This window comes from Guillardia theta, assembly GCF_000315625.1.
Source record: "Guillardia theta CCMP2712 unplaced genomic scaffold GUITHscaffold_26, whole genome shotgun sequence".
Taxonomy (NCBI): domain Eukaryota; class Cryptophyceae; order Pyrenomonadales; family Geminigeraceae; genus Guillardia; species Guillardia theta.
In genome coordinates this window covers 3,845-5,117 of record NW_005434648.1, presented here as the reverse complement: position 1 = coordinate 5,117, position 1,273 = coordinate 3,845, and the positions used below count along the sequence as shown (strand labels likewise).

At 45.9% G+C, this 1,273-nt stretch overlaps 1 protein-coding gene across 1 annotated transcript; it reads right to left on the bottom strand.

Annotated features, from left to right (window-relative positions):
* On the bottom strand, window positions 1-1,076 carry GUITHDRAFT_152060 (hypothetical protein; the record flags this gene model as incomplete). Its single annotated transcript, XM_005834172.1, has 1 exon — window positions 1-1,076. A coding segment is annotated over exon 1 (375 nt), but the record flags the coding sequence as incomplete, so codon positions are not given.
* Window positions 1,077-1,273: the final 197 nt, after the last annotated feature.

Sequence of the window (1,273 nt, the reverse complement as noted above, 5' to 3'; positions counted from 1 at the left end):
ATGCTTTGGATCCCGCGGTTTCTCACCAGCCTGATCATTTTTTGCGTGAATTACGTAGAAGCGCAAGGCATCCCCGACGAATTCCATGTGATTGTACAACAGTGTGCATACGTTTCTGGATCTGGACATCAAATTCCAAGCCAGAATCAAAAAGGTCCTGGCCCAAACATATTCTCTTTCTGGTTTCTGTAGCATAACCTTGGCGAACACTGAGTACAAATCGTATGACAATGGTACATTGCCGGTTGTCACTTTTGCATCTTGATTGCAAGATTGAGAAAGATTCAACGTTCGCTTCAATCCTCTGAAGTCACTGCTCAATGTTTTCACCGCCTCGATGCTCAGTGTAACCCCGTAATTCTTGAGCATGTGCATCTTGTACGACGAGCATGTTTGGAATGTTAGTTCTGGATTTTGTTGAACTTTATGGGTCACCCAGTCAAGAAACATCACTGGCGTGAATTTTTCAAAGTGGGTGGGATTAATTTGCTTCTGTAACATTATACTCTCTTCATGTAAGTTGTAGTTGGTAAACTCTCGTCCGTCGTCGCCGGCTCTGTCACCTGATCTGATCCGTTCAAGAATTTGTCACGTTCTTCACGCATGTTCGTTTTGAATTCATCAGTTATGAGAGCATAATACTCGTCATTCGCGTACAACCATTCTATGAAGCGTATCATGTAGTTCATATACATCTCTCTGGTCTTCTCCGATACATTGTTCTGCTGAATGCGTGTACGTCTTTCCTCGAATTCTCTCCGCTGTTGCACACATAACACAGCAGCTGTGGATTGAGGACGCTTGCAACCTCGCCGTGCCCAAGGCTGCACCGGCGATTGATCCAATGGGGCTTCAGGTTGCAAGACGTTTTCGTCTCCTTCCACAGCAAAAGCTGGAACAGCCTGTTCCCCTCCTACCTCTGGCCCCGTTGAATCACTGTCATGAACCTCTTCCATTACCTCCTCCTCATCCCCGGAGTCCCCCCGATCCTCTTCCGCCGTCACTTCCACTTCAGCACTGCGTAAGACACTTCCCTCTGCGCCAGACAGACCTATGCTTCCGTAGTTAAAAGCTTGGTGCCGCTGAAGGACGTAATACCCCCCACCCCAGAATTCTGTTCAAAAGAGGGGTACTACTATGAATCCATCTTATTCACGTGTTTGCTTTTTTTAATTTCTTTTTGCTACTACCTGGGTCCTATTGTTTCATATGTACATAAGCAGCTATATACAAATGAAAAAAACGAATTTGACGGATTCCGTCGGGCTCTACG